General features: G+C 42.9%; 1 protein-coding gene across 3 annotated transcripts in view; it reads left to right on the top strand.

The window, feature by feature from the left end:
• Positions 1–16188, top strand: part of fgf11a (fibroblast growth factor 11a) — a 100382-nt gene that overhangs the window by 75135 nt on the left and 9059 nt on the right. For all 3 annotated transcript variants that reach the window (XM_056369156.1, XM_056369155.1, XM_056369154.1), the window contains one exon: positions 15112–15310. In XM_056369156.1, the coding sequence (XP_056225131.1) occupies positions 15112–15310 (199 nt within the window). The remainder of the gene's footprint in view (positions 1–15111; positions 15311–16188) is intronic.

Raw genomic sequence — 16188 nt, 5'->3', positions numbered from 1 at the left:
GACTTTGTGATGATAGCATGCACAAGCAGGAAACTTTTGCACGGCAGAGCCAGAAACACCAGCTGTATGAAGAAAGAGGCCAGATGGACTGTGTGTATCCATCTGTCTTTACACGTCCCCAACAATACACACCTCCTCTTCATCATCCCCTTGTCGCCTTCACCTCTGCAGTACCTTTACTCATCTGGTCACCATACATCTCTGTTTATTCCCCAGCAACTGCCTCTGCTTCCGTCATGCCTGATGCCCAGCAATTCTCAAGTCATACATACTGAGAAAGAACTAAAGAGCAAATAACAAGCATTTGACTGTGATCAGTCATGTATCCATTTTGTCTGAGTGATTTAAGGTAAAGTAAATGGGTTTTGGAAGTTTTGATATTGATCCAGGGACCAGGATCAGGTCCATGCAGACCTCTTTGGTGGCTGTGCAGTGCTCCTGGAGCACCGGGGCGTTCACGAGAAGCTCAGCAGAGGTTAATGGCAGGGGGAAACTCCTTGTCATGGCTTCATTGTCTGAGGCGCTGGGACCCGCTTACCTGTGGGCACCTCCTGAAAATTGCTTTCTGATAAAAATAGTGCTCAGCCGCGGACCTGGCCCACTTTATTAGCCGTGCGCTCTGGAAAAGCCTCCCGGGTAGAGAGATGGCTGTGGAGAGGGAGGGAGGAGTGATTTGTGGAGGGGTGGGGGGGGTGGGGGGGGGGGGGGGGGGTAGGCATGGTGTTTTGCGATGTAGTCAAAGGCATACACACACACACAGCAAAAAATGAACCTCTACGCATGCACGCACACACACACACACACACACACACACACACACACACACACACACTCACACTCACACTCACACTCACACTCTCCCCTGTGCAATTTAGCCACTCTCCACATCCCCACAAACACACATGTGCAGCCAGGTATAAACAATCTGACAGAGGCAGGCAGACATAATTGGGCCGGACTCCGATACCCGAGACTAGCTCCGGCCAAACTCTTCGCAGCTAACAGGGGAAAGTTGGACAAAGTAAAACTTTACTCTGCCAGATGACATTGTGGATCTACACGCAGAGGATAAACGAACACAGCTCCGCTTGTGACCCAATACAGAGAACCATTGATGGGAAGAGAAATAAAACCCATTTCCTGCCGTTTTTCACATGCAGTGTCAGGGGAGAGACAAATACAGATTCACTGTGTCAAGTCATGTTGGGGTGTATGAGTTTTTCATGTGTGAGTTGTAACATTGTGCGTATTCAATGCACACTGACGTCCAGATAGTTTAAAGTGAGTTCAGCAACAGAATGAGTTTTTATTAATAGATCACCGACATGACATGCGAGCAAAATTCAGGGGGCCAAAGGCCACATTGTTCACATGAAAGACATGTCCTGGCCGCCATTTTCTACCTGTGTGGAGACGACACACATGCACATATCAAGTTTCGTAGTCACAACATAATTTAAAACACTAACATCTTGCCGTAAAATCAGCTCATTTTAGTTGAACTGACACCAGCTCATCAGCTCAATGGCACCAATTAAATCCAAGATTATTTTCCATGTCAAGTTCAAATGCAGTGAACTTTGAGGCATTCATTTGCGCTGTTGACTATTAGTAAACGTCTTAACGATGCTAACTTTTGGTATAACTTTGTTGCATCATTTAAAAACCTTCTCTGTTGGACTATAAACTTTCCTCAAAAGAGGAAATGTTCTCAGACAGTTATGAGACTTGAGCTAACGAGCTTGCGAACTAGCAAGCAGTTGGCAACCTGGTTAGCCCGCCATTTTTCCCTCATCAATGAAACTGAACCTGAACTGAATGAAAAGATGTACAATCTCGAGAATAAAAAGAAACTCGGAGAGCTAATAGCGTTGACTGGCTAATGGCTGGCTATAGCGGTTAGCACGCCAGAGAGAGTAGTTCACCAAGCTTGTTTTCTGTTGTTAAGAGGCCTCGTTACCTTTCCTCCCTTCTCTATACTCTATTTTTTATTATCTCTCCCACCACTTCTCCCCAACCTCTTACTTGGTTGTTGCTCAGCCTCCCTCCCTTGTTTGTTCCCTCCCCTCCCTCCCTGCTCTCTGCACTGTTTGTGGCCTCCTCTAAGCGCTCCACTGGGGACTCCTTTAGAGATGCATGGAGGCACCAGCTGCTAAATAGGGAACACCTCTGCTCACACGACCAACCTAGGTGAGATAGGAAAGAGGGAGGGAGGGGGAGAGCAAGGGAAGCAAGATATGGTAAAGAGATGAGTCAGGAAGGGCAGGGGAATGGGTAAAAAAAGATGTGGGGCATCATGCAGGAAGAGGAGGGGGGTGATATGAAACAGGATTTCATATCTACCTAAAAATGCTGCAGCTGCATCCAGAGCCAACACAATAGTCTTGCTTTATTTTGACAAGAGTTACGGCTGTCCCAACGAGCAGAAGGGGTAGAGCCCTGTTCCACATTCTGATAACTGCTAACAATCCATAAACACCCTCACACAGGGTCACATACATGCAGGAAGACGGGGATACATATATAGGTGTATGCACAGATACATATTATCTGATCATTTACAACATACCGAACACAAATTGTTAGAGTAAGTTTAAGTACACACGTTTTTTTACTGTAAATGAATTCCTATGAGTGGAGTTGTGCTTTATAAATTCCATGCTGTGGCATTCTGCTGCCATGTTTCACAAAACCAGTTAATTGGGATGGATGGTCTTTGGTGATATAGAGAGTTACCACATCCATCATCACACTGTGTTCTATAACAGCGAGCAGTTCCTTTCTCTGTGGAGACTGGCAGAGAGGAAGTGTGAGAGGGAGAGTGTGTGTGTGTGTGTGTGTGTGTGTGTGTGTGTGTGTGTGTGTGTGTGTGTGTGTGTGTGTGTGTGTGTGTGTGTGTGTGTGTGTGTGTGTGTGTGTGTGTGTGTGTGTGTGTGTGTGTGTGTGTGTGTGTGTGTGTGTGTGTGTGTGTGTGTGTGTTTTCCTGCACTGCTATTGTGAAGAGTAGGTCACAGGATCTGTGCAGGGCTGAGGATATACTCGGGAGTTTCTTTTTTTTTTTTTTTTTTTTTTTGTTCAGTGTTCTCCTTAACTTTTCTCTAAGTAAAGAGACTAAGGTTTTAGAAATTAAAGCTACATTTGTTTTATTTAAAATCATTTGAATTCATAGTTTTAAATAATTATATACAATGTTGGCAATGTACAATGTTTGGCAGCATGTATTCATCTACTATAATTTTTTGAATGCACAGACCCTTACCTGTCATCTCGTGTATGTACAGTTTATGTACTGTTTGGCAGTGAGACCTTAAATCTGCAATAGTGGATGTTTATGTCACATAGTTGGCAGGAGAAACCAGCTGTAAACACAACATTGACATATTATCACCTTTTTAGTGAGAATGGCAAACTTGTTAATGCATATTTGCTTGTAGATGTGTAGCTGTTAAAGTTGCTAACTGACTTGTGTCTTTTGTCCTTGTCTTTTGTCTTTGTCTATTGTCTTTGTATTATCTGTTTTGGTGCTGAGTAGGCAGAGTGCAGTGGGTTTTTTTGGAGCTTTTTCACTGCCTGCTGTGGCTGCATATGTCATTATGAGATTAGTGAGAGTGAACTTAAAGTGTAAAGTTAAAACCAAAGCAATAAGCTAAAAGATGCTACAAGGCTTCATAGAGCTGGGGGGAACTGCAGAGTCGAGTTACATACATGTTCAGGAACAAATGAAGTCAATGATTAGACATGATGGGCCTTATTTTTGTGGCAGCACAACAAGCAGCGCAAGCAGAAGCTCTTACAGCCTTTTTAAACTCCCTGACATTGCAATTTGCTTTGCCCGTCTGTGTTGTATTTCTGTGCCCACAGCAGAGCGTATGGTGCACAGGCACATTCAGCCGAGATGGCGCAAAACAAGTTGTTGGTATTTAATTTAGACTTTGATCTGAGAATAATCCTCTCAGAACCACATCTGTTTCTGGCTCCTCATCATCAATCTGCTGCCACTTTGGTGATTTTATCATCAAGAACAAAGTAAAAAGAAATTACAGAATAATGCTCAAATAAACCTGTTTAACTAATCACTCCTAGGCCATCTGCATAAAAAAGCATCATTTATTGTGTTTAAAGTATGAACGTTAGTAAATCAGTCTATATATATATATATATATATATATATATATATATATATATATATATATATATGTGTGTGTGTGTGTGTAGAGAGAGAGAGAGAGAGAGATGATGAATATGAAGCTTGAGAAAGAAAGGTAGAACACCCTGGACAGCTCCCTGGCTGCTCCCTGCAGCAGGATCAGCACCTTGGACAGTACCACATCACACAGTCACTGTAAATGGTAGTTTGCAAAAAAGTGGTGCTTGTATAGGCAGATTGGCAGATGGAAATATTCTTAACAATGATTGGCTCATTTACAGCTGTGTTTGCCACAATTTGTACCGTATTTATATTCATGCATGTATACAGTGCGGCCAGTGCTATTTGCTGCCACAGTTCCCTCATGGGTATGGGTTTATTAAGGGGGATTAACTCTCACATCAGAATCCTTGTTGTGCAATATGAAGTACAACAATATAATACCGATAACACTAGTGGTCAGAAACATCAGCTGTGTTCTAGTTTTTGACTAGTGGTCAGAAACGACACTGGGTACTTTTTAAGTTGAGTGAAATGTTGTGTTACATTCTGCAGGTTTTAATTTAAAATGTAATTATGAAAAACTCATCACCTAGGCTTTAACGCTGAAGGAGTGGACCCTGTTAGAATAAATTATAGAGTTAGTATGCAGCACCAGAACAGTCTACTATATAGTCATGAATAATTTTACCCTTTATATTTTCATCACAGCACTTTTCAATGTGGTTCACTTCATTCATATTTTCCTATGTCACACCATGCCTTTAATGTGTTTATGGTCTATGCAGGTCAATAACAGCCACATATGATAATATATAAGTGTATATAGTATCAGCATGTAGTATATAAAACTACTACTTGGTCCCTTTTCCTCACCACCACACACACACACACACACACACACACACACACACACACACACACACACACACACACACACACACACACCTGACAGGTGGCAAACCGGCAATTAGTCAGGCCCCTCAACAAAAACCTTTAACAAAGTTCCTATAGAATGACCTGAGAGGACCGAGCTGCCTGCACGCACACACACACACACACACACACACACACACACACACACACACACACACACACACACACACACACACACACACACACTCACGCCTCCTCCCGTCTCCAACTCCCCTCCTCTGACCTTCCTCAACCACCCATCGAATCAGAAACCGCTTGTCTCTTTTTCTTTGAGTCAGCACCCTTGTTTCCTTTCCTCTGCTCCCCTTCCTTTCTCTTTTGCTCTCTGTGTGTCTTTCTCTCCCTCCTTCACACTCTGATTGACCCCCTCCTCACACACACACACACACACACACACACACACACACACACACACACAGCAAGGTGCGCCTGTGCCTCCTCTGATGTGGCAAAAAAAAAAACCCAAAAAAACATGCACACACATGGCCTTGAGGAAGGAGATGGGGGGAGGCTGGGAGGGAGGAAGAGGAGTAGAGAAGGAGAGATGAAGAAGGTAGTGTAGAGGTGAGGCAGGTTATCTCTGGTTCCCTTTGGAAAATCCCCAAACGCACAGCGAGGGTCTGGCTGTCAAGGTGAGAAGCAGAGAACATCCCTCCCTCCCTCTCTGCTTCTTCCCCCTTGTGCACTCGCCTGCACCCTCTCCAGCTGTTCTCATTACACTATGTGAGTTTGTGTGTGTGTGTGTGTGTGTGTGTGTGTGTGTGTGTGTGTGTGCGTGTGCGTGTGTGTGCGTGCGTGTGTGTGTTTCAAGTGTGTGTGTGTGTGCGTGTGTTTTTCGTCTCCACTCCATTTTTCTGTGTGTGTTTGTGTTGAAGGGTTGTTTCATGCATAAATCTTGTTTATTCATCCTTTTGTGCAGCCAGACCTCATGAACATGTGTTTACATATATATGTTTGCGGACAGTGTTTCTCCAGCCTGCCTGCGTGTGTTTTGCCTTATGGTGCACATGTGCCTCTCTCTCTGTGTGTGTGTGTGTGTGTGTGTGTGTGTGTGTGTGTGTGTGTGTGTGTGCGTGTGCGTGCGTGCGTGCGTGTGTGCGTGCGTGCGTGCGTGCGTGCGTGCGTGCGTGCGTGCGTGCGTGCGTGTGTGTGTGTGTGTTTTCTGGATGCTGAGAGCCCATCAGACCTGGTCGAGCTCCAGCACTCCTCAGGGCGTCCCTGTAAATGCCAGAATGTTGGCACAGATGAGGACCCCTCTCCGCCTGAACTGCTAAAAACTTCTTTCTCCTCTCCGTCGGGCAGCAACTCACGGACACTCGTGAATGTTCACAAGAGAACTCAGAGGCCAAAAGGTGGAAATCAGACAGAGGAAGACAGTAAAAAGACCTTTAAAGCCAGCACCTAGGTTGTTGTGAGGTCTGTATGATTCACAATGAGCCGGGAGAACTGTCTGATCATTCAAAAATCAATTCCCTGAGGAGAAGTGGGTCATTCTCTGAGTCGAATTCGATTTTCAACGTCGATTCTTGGCCTTGAAAACAGCTTAAGGCTGATTTGGTAGCTGTTCTCCAGCTTTCAATCATGTCACATGATAATTTTGCTCAGCTTTAGATGTTTAAAGAGCATTTTAAAGCTGCTATAATCAATATTTTTACATTAACAATGGATCAAATAATGTGCTAGTGAAAGTGGCTTTTCACTGTGATGAACTCACAAAAGAAAAATGATGAGCCAACTCCACATTTCCCCTCAGCTCTACAGAGTGTTTTTTTCAGCTCATTGTTTTGGTCTTCAGGCCCACAGCCTTACTGATTTTGCTTCCCGCTCTTGTCAGCAGTGTTTCCAAGAGCAGCAGGCAACATATATGCTATCAACGAACAGACAGCTAGTTAGTGACTAGCTGGTGAACACAGTGGAGCATGTGGTGGCAATTTCTGTTCAATTAAGCACAAGGTCAACAGTTGTCGTTCTGCGAGTTTAATCCAGCATCTGCAGACGGACTCGCAGCACAGTCAAGTACATGATACGCACGACCGAGCGCCAACTTCAGTGTGTGTCACATTACAGAAATCACAGCGGATAATACAGAGTTTATCTCGTCTTTGAACATTCTCGGGAACATCGATTTAAGGGTTTCACAAGTAGCGAGTTACAGAAGAGAACAGGAGAACACGCGGTTGTGTGTTTTCATGGTCATCTGTAATCAAACTCAAAATCTTGCAATCTCGTAAACTCGTAATAATATCATGGAGACTACATAAGCAAAAAGAAAAGTAAAAGTAATTAGATGAATGAATGAGTCGGTGGAGACCAGGACTCCAAATTAATGTTATTGTTGCTCTGTGACTGTTGGATGTGTAAATTAAGCATTGTTTGTTAGGAAGATAGGGCACTGTTGTACGAGCTTATACGTTCTTGACCTTGAAAACAGCAACTGACGGTAGGAAGTGTGAAAGCTCTTAGGTTGTATAAAAAAAAGTACATGTAACCGACTCATGTACATATGATCACTTCAGGGCGTTTCAAAGCACAGGAGAGATGAGGACGTTTGTGGCACATACCATTATATAAACGTGTCATATATTTAATGTGTTATTGTTTCCCAGTGCTGTTAGAGTCTTGTTTACATCAGGAAGTTGTGTAACGTCAGCCATACATTTCAGAGAGGCCTTTGAGATCAGCTCCACCAGGCACTACTTTAAAAAAAATATATATATATTTTACAGCATGTTATCTTCCACTATTACAGCAGATTCACACACAGCTACAGTGAATATGACACATCCCTCTTTTTCAGAGTGAAGCATCTTTTCGTCTGTGGATATTTCCTAACGGCACCGCTCACCAGTCGTAGCACAAGTCAGCTAGAAAAATGTTGCTTTGAAAACTGGAGTGAACAGACTATTTGCTGGTGCTGCTATGGGATTTGATAAAGTTGCTTTGAATGTCAGAGGTTGTTTTTCATCTTTTTAACACGGGAGCTGGCTGCTCTGTCACCCTGAGAATACTTTGCTCGTTTGCGGGGAGTTCTCCTCCCTAAATGCTGAGTGATGGTTTAGACAGAGAGTTCGAAAGAGCAGCGCTGTTGATAACACTACAGAGAGCGCCGGCGCGGCTACATCTTGTCCATGCATAAATTAATAAATGATAATTACTCCTATCTTTAGTCAATTATTTTGCCGGCTCCTGTGATGCTTCCTCAGCTGTTTGTCCTCAATTAAAGCTGTTTTTTTTCTGCTCATCTGCTCAGATAAAAATCAGCTTGTCTGGTAAACAAGCTTTTGCAAGGCTAACCTTGCTCTGTGTGCTTTTAGTGCTGATTCTTATCCTTCTGACAGGGGTTGCATCCGCAGGTAAATATTTCATCATTCATTGAACAGAAGCAAAAAACATCCCACTTTATTTCTCTTTTTAGATTTATCATGTGATGATTACAGTTTGAGCACACAGTTTCATTAACACAAAGTAACACTTCACAGGTGTAGCGTAACAACAGCTGCCACTTTTGAGCATCTAAATATATTGAATTTTTTTTTTTTTTTTTTTTTTTTTTTTTTTTACATATTATTGGATTAAACACAAAGTCTCTTCCTGGAACCATTAAGTGTCTTAAACTCAAGATGCCTCTGCCGACAGCACTGCAGCAAGTGTTCTTTTTTTTTTTTTTTTTTGGAAGAAAGAAAACATTTCTCACTTCATGATCAATCCAATATATTTTTATAACCTGGAAATCCCTTTAAAGCCCCCCCCCCTCCCCCCCCCCCCACAGCATATTTTTATGACAGGTTGTTTTTTTCATTGGATTGAGAAGTGAAGAGACAGCAGGGACAGGAGAGAGAGAGAGAGAGAGAGGCTGGAGATGTAATCCGACAGACTGTTGACTGATGTTGAAGTTTTGAAGTAAACTTGACATTTTGACCTTTATCATGACCCTCATTCTCAAAAAAGAAGCAAAAAGCAACATGAAATAGCCTGTACACATTCGTCTTTGCACTATTGTTTAAAGCTGCTTGAATCAATATTTTTGCATTAAGAACAGATCACATTACTACATGTAATGTGGACAAGGACAGTTTTTGTCAGGCCAGACCGCAGAGGTGTGGACTCAAGTCACTTGACTTGTGATGGAATCATGACTCATCATTGATAAAAATTAAAAAAGACTTGCAACTCGAGAGGTGGGTCAGGCAGAGGAGACGAGCAACAGACGACACCTCAGTTCATCAAACCTTATCAGTTTCTTTTGAAATGGAATGAAATTTATTTCAAAATAAACACAATTCTATTACAAACATTCATTACTTCTGAAAATTTTGGAAAGTGTTATTCTGTTTCAAAAATGAAAATTGCATTAGATTTAATGAAGCACACACAATAGATTGATTTTGGATTACTGCAGAAAATTAGCAAAGGTTTATGATACTGGCATGTTTTGTTCAGCAGGATCATCTTCACGAATGAACATCACTTGTGTTATTTGTCACCAGAAGTAAAAAGTTAATGTTAGGCTATAAACCAACTACACCACGGTCACATGACGTCAACTTCTACTACCAATAAACTTCCAACTTGTAGTTTGATTTAGCTCTTACCTGTTTTGGGAAAGGCTTTACTCTTACAAAGTTAGTATTAGTTTCCAAATAGCGAGTATAACAAGGTTGCAGTCTCACTTAGCCGCTTGTAGCAACTGTTTTTTTATTTATTTTTTATTTTAAGGGACGTAAAAGCTTAAAGAAATTACGCTGGAGTATTTCCTGATGTATCTTATGTCCTAGAATAAAACGTGAAAGTGTTTTGAGCTTGTGTTAACCACAGACATTAGTTCATCTAACCAAATAAACCCATTTAAACCAACCCATTCAGAGGAACCAGATGTGTTTAAATGCTAACTCATTTCTGGGTTTTAAGGTGTCATTCCTGCAGCACTCCGAATGTCACATCTATCCCGCCTGTCATATCTGTCATATCCATCATATCTGTCATCAGCAGAGCTGTGGGCTAATAAAAACCCATTGTGCTTGAATGAAGCCATCCACCCTCCTGTAATGATCAGCTGTATCAGCTGACACATGAAACTACAACCATCATTTACTGGAAGCTGTAAAAATTCAGTCCATCTCCTAGTGTTTCCTCAGTCATGTACAGTACAAACACACACACACACACACACACACACACACCAGTCATCTCGCACATGTGAAATACATTTGTCCTCTGAGACGTGGTCGATAAGTGTCTGCGACTCAAAGCCCCTGGATTAACCTGTGGTTGCCTGAACGCAGCTTGTAAGTCGTTTTAAGTTCCTCACGGTCGGTTGCGTTGCCACGTCGCTCGTCCAATCAAAGCCTAATCCAGCCTTTTTTCTTTTTTTTTTTTTTTGACCTAATGCCTATTGACTTTTCACAGAGGTCTTACATAGAATCAATTCCCCAGCCGAGCGCACGGGAGACTCAGTGGTTTATGGCAGCCATGTGCCCGTGAGCAGGGCTGAATAATGTCTTTAAGCGTCAACTGATGGAAATGAGACGTGTGTGTGTCATTACTGGCGTGTAATCCTACTGTATCTCTCCGTGTCTCCTCCCTCAACTCTCGTCACTTCTTTTTTTTTTTTTTTTGGTGTATTTTTTTCTTCCTTCGCTTTCGCTCCCCCTCTTCTTCCTCCCTTCCTTTCATCTTGTCCCCTCTTGTCCCCTGCCGCTCTTCCTCTTTCCTTCCTTCCCTCCTTTCCCTCTTCTGTCTGTGGGAGTGAGTGATGAGGTAGGCAGCCGCTCCATCCGTCACTGTTGATGTTGCGCGTGTGTGTGTGTGTGTGTGTGTGTGTGTGTGTGTGTGTGTGTGTGTGTGTGTGTGTGTGTGTGTTTGTATTCATGTCATCTGGCGCCGGGTGGCCTCCCACTGATGTAAGAGGGATCTGTCATGTCTCTCTGTCACAACAGCAGACACGCATGAGTGGATGTACACACACACACACACACACACACACACAGAATATTGTTGTCTCCTTTAAAACCATCTGTGTGTAACAGAAGATTGTAGTCATTTTAGTCATTTGTCATTTGATCCTGACATGATCTGATTAGTGAGTGTGTGTCTCAGTTTCTCAGTGTTTTTCTTTTTCAAATTCATGAGATATCACGTCCTAATTTTCTTTCTGAAATCAGTTAAAAGCAGCATTTGAAGCTGCTGAAAGTTTTTACTAACCAATAATTTATCCTAAATCTTTCAACAAATTCTGCCTAAAAATATAGAAAACAACACGGAGTTTGGTGCATTTGCGGCTGTTCTACAACACAAGTTGTTTTCAGCGTGCTACACAAGATCCTATGGGGAGGGAGCTGAGTATTATGGAGTCGGGAGCAGTTCATTTCTGAGCAGCAGCAGCAGCAGCAGCGACAGGAGCTCCAGACTGCCTGTGTGTTTGGAGCAGCCCCTGCTGAACACAAGGCGAACTGCACCGCTGACAGTAAAGTCTGGTTCGTCTCCGAGCTGAGGGGAGCGACGGATATTCAGACTCAGGTGACGGATAGCTTTCTCTGTTTTTATTAGTCGGAGGCTCTGCTTTAGCGGCTTGTTAGATGTGCGGGGTTGAAGAGGTTGCAGGAGAGTCAGCCCCTCTGCAGTTCACGATAAACAGGAAATGATCAGTCAGAAATCAGCCTGGAGTGTAGTCAGGGTAGACGCTCTGCAGACGGATGCGCACGTGTCCCCTGTGTGAATAATGACTGCTTAATAGTGTGATATCCCATAAAGCAGTGACGCTGATGGCACCTCTGTGGCTAAGTTCATGTGGCTGGCTTCTGGCCAAGACTAAAGATTTATTTAATTAAAATCAGTTTTGACATGTGAGAGAAATTTCCAACACAGTAAGGAGGTGTTTTTACTAAGAATAATATAAAGAAAGAAAAATATATAATGATGAAAAAACTGTTTTGGAAATATTCCTCTGACATTCCAAACACACAAAAATGAATCACATTAACTCCCCTGTATTGTGCGCAGAAGTGAGTGAAACTCATGCAGTCATGCATGCGAGCTGCAACTAAGTCTCTCTGTTTCTCCTGCTGGGAGATTCAGTCAGTGCAGCACCATTACACTGAGCCAAATTACATGAAATATTAAGGCCGGATTTTACAAGAGGAAATCATAAATTAAAGATTCCTTGAAAGCAGAACTGATTTCTGCTCATGTTCGCTGCTTGTCCGATCATGTTTACTGACTGTTAGGTCGGATTGTATCACCTTCGCGCATGTGAGCCTTGAACAGGGATTTGTAATTTGATGCATTGTCATTTTTGTGTGCAGAGTCATTTTAAGGGCTACAAGTTTTGAATCGCTTAAAAGAAACATTCTTCGATAGAATCTCTTCAACCGCTGTTTATTTGCTGCGGAGACACAGATTTCAGTGACGAAACAGTCCAGGTAAAATATGGCATATATGAAAATGAAACCCTAAAAATATGGTCTCCCTACGTTCAGAGCCTGGAGTCTGGAATAAAGGTTAAGATGTTTTAGTCTGTGCAGCTTTGATTGTGAACAAATCACCAGAGTATCTGTTTAAATGTGAAATCTGTGTCTCGGTGGAAAAACAGATGCAAGCAATGCACAGTGTTTGACATGAATCCTCGTTGAGAGTTGTAAATATAAGATGATTTACCAGTGATAAAGTTTGAATTATTACATTTATTTTTTATAGCATTTCTCAAACCAAGGTTGCGAGGACATAGAGGATATAAAAAGACCTACGAGAATATGTCTCCTTAATATCTTGATCTATACTGAGAGAGGAAGAGATAAAGCTGTAAACTCAACCACAGGAAATGAAGTGCTGTTGATGTGATCTTGGTCAACAGTTGGATATTTAGGCTCTTTGGCTTCATGTTTTGCTTCTAGATGATAAAGACCATTTTCACACCTTAACTTAAAGGGGTTTTTCCACCGAAAGTTCCAAGTAATTTAATTTCCCAAGAGCTGATAACGTTCCCAGGGGAAAGCGTATTGTAATTTACATTCCCACAGCGGCGCTAAAGCCCCACAAAGATTAAATAAAAGGTTGACATAAAGAGGGCAATGGATGAAAACGCAAAAACAGTGCTTTGGAAAACAACTGCGTACGTGACCAATCGGTGACATTCAGCCCGACCCCGAAAATTCCTGAAGTTCCAGCGAGTCCTGCGCCCAGAGCAGGGACATTTTCATGGATAAAACTCTCTCCCCGGAACTTAATTTACATCCTGGTTCCTCCGGTAGTGGAGCTAAGTTCATCCAAAGGTTCCTGTTCCCTGGTGAAAGCTGTGGTGGAAAAAGATTATTCTGATACGAAGGGATGATGTTATAATTTCCCAGTACAATATAATATCAACTTCCAACATTCATATATTGTGGTTTTGCCGAAAGAGAAAACGTATTAACATGACTTTAACTCTATGTCTCCACAAAGCGCAGTCAAAGATCACTAGCTGTGACTTTCTGGTGTTTTCATTTCTGGTATTTAGTCTGCACAACAACACAAAAAAAATTGGATTGCCCCACATGATTTTGCGGAGGAAAACAATGTCGATGGCCACAGAAAATATTCAGAAAATCAGATTTCTCCTGACCCAGTTTCTGTATCCTCCCTCTGATGCTTGCTCGTGGTGGTCCGGCGGCTAATCGAAAAGCTCTCTTTTGCACATGGCGGCTCATGGACTGGAAATGATACAGCCTCAACACACACTCATTGACGCACACACACACACACACACACCCTGCACATTGTACTCATATGGCCCGACTCATTTTAATTCACATAATTAATCAATTAATGAACTTTGAGCATGTCTGTCTTCGGGGTGTGTGAGGTGGTGATGAGGCTTTACAAAGCAGCCTTTAATCCTGTAAATTTCCACACACACTCACACACACACACACACACACACACACACACACACACACACACAAACACACACACACACACACAGAAAGAGTGTAGAGAAGATGAGATGCATCACACTGCAATACAAACACGGTTAATGGTAGCAATCTGATTACACCTTCCAAGAGTATCCAGACCTTTGGGTTCGGCTCTGTACTAGAAGAGCGGAGTTAATAGGTGGGTGAGAAAAATGAATGGCTGCCCGAGTGAATGGATGTGTAATTAAAGAATGGGCGATACAGTCAATGTAATTAGCTTGTTTATGTGTGGTACAATGGCTGTAGGCAGGCGTTGAGGCCCTGCGTCTGCGGTGGCAGACGAGCAGAGAGAGCGAAGAGATGGAAGACGGAGAGCAGGAGGAGGAGAGAGAGTGAGAGAGGGGAAAAATGAATGAGAGAGGGAGAGAGAGAGGGAGAGAGAGCAAACTCCTTATTCAGGCCTTTTCTGCTCACCCGTCACATCAAGGCTCCAAATCAATCCTGCAAATTGGTTTGTTCCTCGACAAGGTTACCAAATGACGGAGGGATGGAGGGACTGGAGTGGAGGAGAGGCAGAATATGAGATAGAGAGGGAATATGTGAGAGCTGTAACGAGAGAGAGATGAGGGGGAGGGTGGTGGTGGTGGTGGGGGGTTTGGTGTTGATGTATTGTCTAATGCAGAGCTATGCGTGTCTGTGTGTGAGTGTGAGTGTGTGTGTGCGTGAGCCGAAGGCCGACGACGGGGTCGTTAAACTATAGAGGGGGTGAAGGATCCGGTTGATTGTTGTTTGTTACAGGTAAACCGAACCGGCTGAGTTATGGCATCCCCGCTCACGAACCACTTTGTCCATGTGGCGAATAGGCGTGCGCACATGTTGGAATGAGTTTGTCTGAGTGTGTGTAAGTGTATGTGTATGTGTGTGTGCGCAGTGTGTCGATGCAGCCACAGATGCTCCTGTAACCCTGTCACGATGAAATGTGGGGCCCATTTCCTCCCATTCCCAGCTGAGCCAGTGGAATTGAAGAGTAAATATATAAATAATAGAACGGATAAAAAATGGCAGATGCTCCAAATGTGTTATTCTTCTCCTCTGACCTGACGTGCGTGTTTCTTCCTCCTCTTGTGCGGTGTGTTTCAGGAGCACTTCACGCCGGAGTGTAAGTTTAAGGAGTGCGTGTTTGAGAACTACTACGTGACCTACTCGTCCATCCTGTACAGACAGACCCAGTCGGGGCGGGCGTGGTATATCGGCATCAACCGGGACGGTCAGGTCATGAAGGGGAACCGCGTCAAGAAGACCAAGGGAGCCGCTCACTTCCTGCCCAAACTCATTGAAGGTACAACAGATTAACATTTCCTGTCGAAGCTGCTCTAGAGGCAGAGGCCAGTGGGTAGTGTCTCCCAAGATGCTTTTATTTTGTCTCCACCGTTGATGCTCTTAAACAGTGTGTTCAGTAAAATAAAGTCATTGACCTTTAGGCCAAGGATGGATTACCGAGGAAACTTGCACCACACACATACAATATCAACTATGGCAGTGACAACATGTGAACAGATATCACAATATATATATTTTTTGAATAGTGCTGTTTTAATATTTTATTAAGTATAATTATTTTTCCGCTATAGATTATATGCTTTCCAGTTTTATTTGATTACATTATTAATTAGTTCAGTGTTGAGTTAAGACAGAACAATGCAATCACTTAAAGGAATATGACAAACTGACGAATTCACCTTAGTTTCAATTTTTAAACGTTGCTACAAAGTTGAGTCATGTTACGATAGGAAAGGTTCTAAGTTTGATTGAGATTGAGGAAAAAGTAGTTGTGTGCGCATGTAGTCGCACATGAAGGAGAACAGATGTAGCAGAGAAAAAGGCAGAGAGTAGCTGTAACTGTGATTTGACCCTGCTGCCCTGATGAAGACCCAATCAGGTTGAAACACTGTGTTATCTACTGAAAATGAAAGTTTGGGAGCAACAGGGCACTTTGCAGCCTCTGCACAAACACACTGCCAGTCATAAATATACAGCCGCCTTCCTTAGTAGAGCCTTAATCAAAAACACTGAATACGGAGGCATAATAATACTAGCATTAACCACAACCCATTATGTTGTCATCCTTAAGTTTATTACATTGCTCTACTCTTTGTGTACTGTTCATAAACTTGTAACAGCGGCCCACCTGCTTTGTCCAGGAGCTACAATCCTTCC

The sequence above is a fragment of the Seriola aureovittata genome, chromosome 23 (genome assembly GCF_021018895.1).
Source record: "Seriola aureovittata isolate HTS-2021-v1 ecotype China chromosome 23, ASM2101889v1, whole genome shotgun sequence".
Classification (NCBI taxonomy): Eukaryota; Metazoa; Chordata; class Actinopteri; order Carangiformes; family Carangidae; genus Seriola; species Seriola aureovittata.
This window is presented reverse-complemented; position numbering and strand designations above follow the sequence as displayed.